Source organism: Sphaeroforma arctica (genome assembly GCF_001186125.1).
Source record: "Sphaeroforma arctica JP610 unplaced genomic scaffold supercont1.11624, whole genome shotgun sequence".
Taxonomy (NCBI): domain Eukaryota; class Ichthyosporea; order Ichthyophonida; genus Sphaeroforma; species Sphaeroforma arctica.
Genome location: NW_014028934.1, coordinates 1 through 810, shown reverse-complemented (window position 1 = coordinate 810; position 810 = coordinate 1). Strand labels below are relative to the sequence as shown.

Sequence of the window (810 nt, the reverse complement as noted above, 5' to 3'; positions counted from 1 at the left end):
GATACGGCGACTCCATGCATTGTGTAAGGACGCGGTGAAGATGTGGTCGTAGTAACCGATTATACCAAGACAAGCCAGAGGCTCTTTGAGATGCCAGGCCCTGAGGCAGTTGACGTTGTGGACGGCAAAGTCTCCGGGTTCGTAGTAGTCGTGTCCGTGCTCGTCGGGTTCAGGCACGATGGTGCCGTCGCGTGTTTTGAGGTGGGCGTACGAGTTCATCTCGTGCTGGGTGAGATACTGCGGGAAGAAGGCAGAGAGTGTGGAAACAGATTAGACTGTGCACACCAGTTGGTGTAGAGCCTGGCTGACCTGCCCAGGGTCCATACTCGTACGGTTAATTCCAGTTACTAAGTACCAGACGCCACATAGGAGGCTCGTGCAAATAGAAGCACTTTGCCTTCAAAGGTATAGAACGCAGACGAACTAGAACTAAATCAAGATATAACCTTACCTTGACACGCTTGTGGATATCAGGGTTTTCGTGCAGCATGGCAATCAGTGATTGCTGGTCATCTAGTTGATCGGGTTTCTCCATACGTTCGCGCCACAGTTTCAGCAATCGCCATCCGGTAACACTGTGCGCACAATTGAGTGATAGTTCAGATCAGTTTATAACGATATATATATATATATATATAACTAAATATATTTATACCTATATATAACTATATATATATATATATACAACTATATAACTACGTATATATATATATATTAACTTATATATATATATATATATATATATATATATATATATATATATATATATATATATATATATATATATATATATATATAGTGTGTGTGTGT

The 810-nt window shown here is 40.6% G+C and overlaps 1 protein-coding gene across 1 annotated transcript; it reads right to left on the bottom strand.

Moving 5' to 3' along the window:
- Nucleotides 1-11: 11 nt before the first annotated feature.
- Nucleotides 12-237, bottom strand: SARC_17670 (hypothetical protein; the record flags this gene model as incomplete). Its single annotated transcript, XM_014288241.1, has 1 exon — nt 12-237. A coding segment is annotated over one exon (226 nt), but the record flags the coding sequence as incomplete, so codon positions are not given.
- Nucleotides 238-810: the final 573 nt, after the last annotated feature.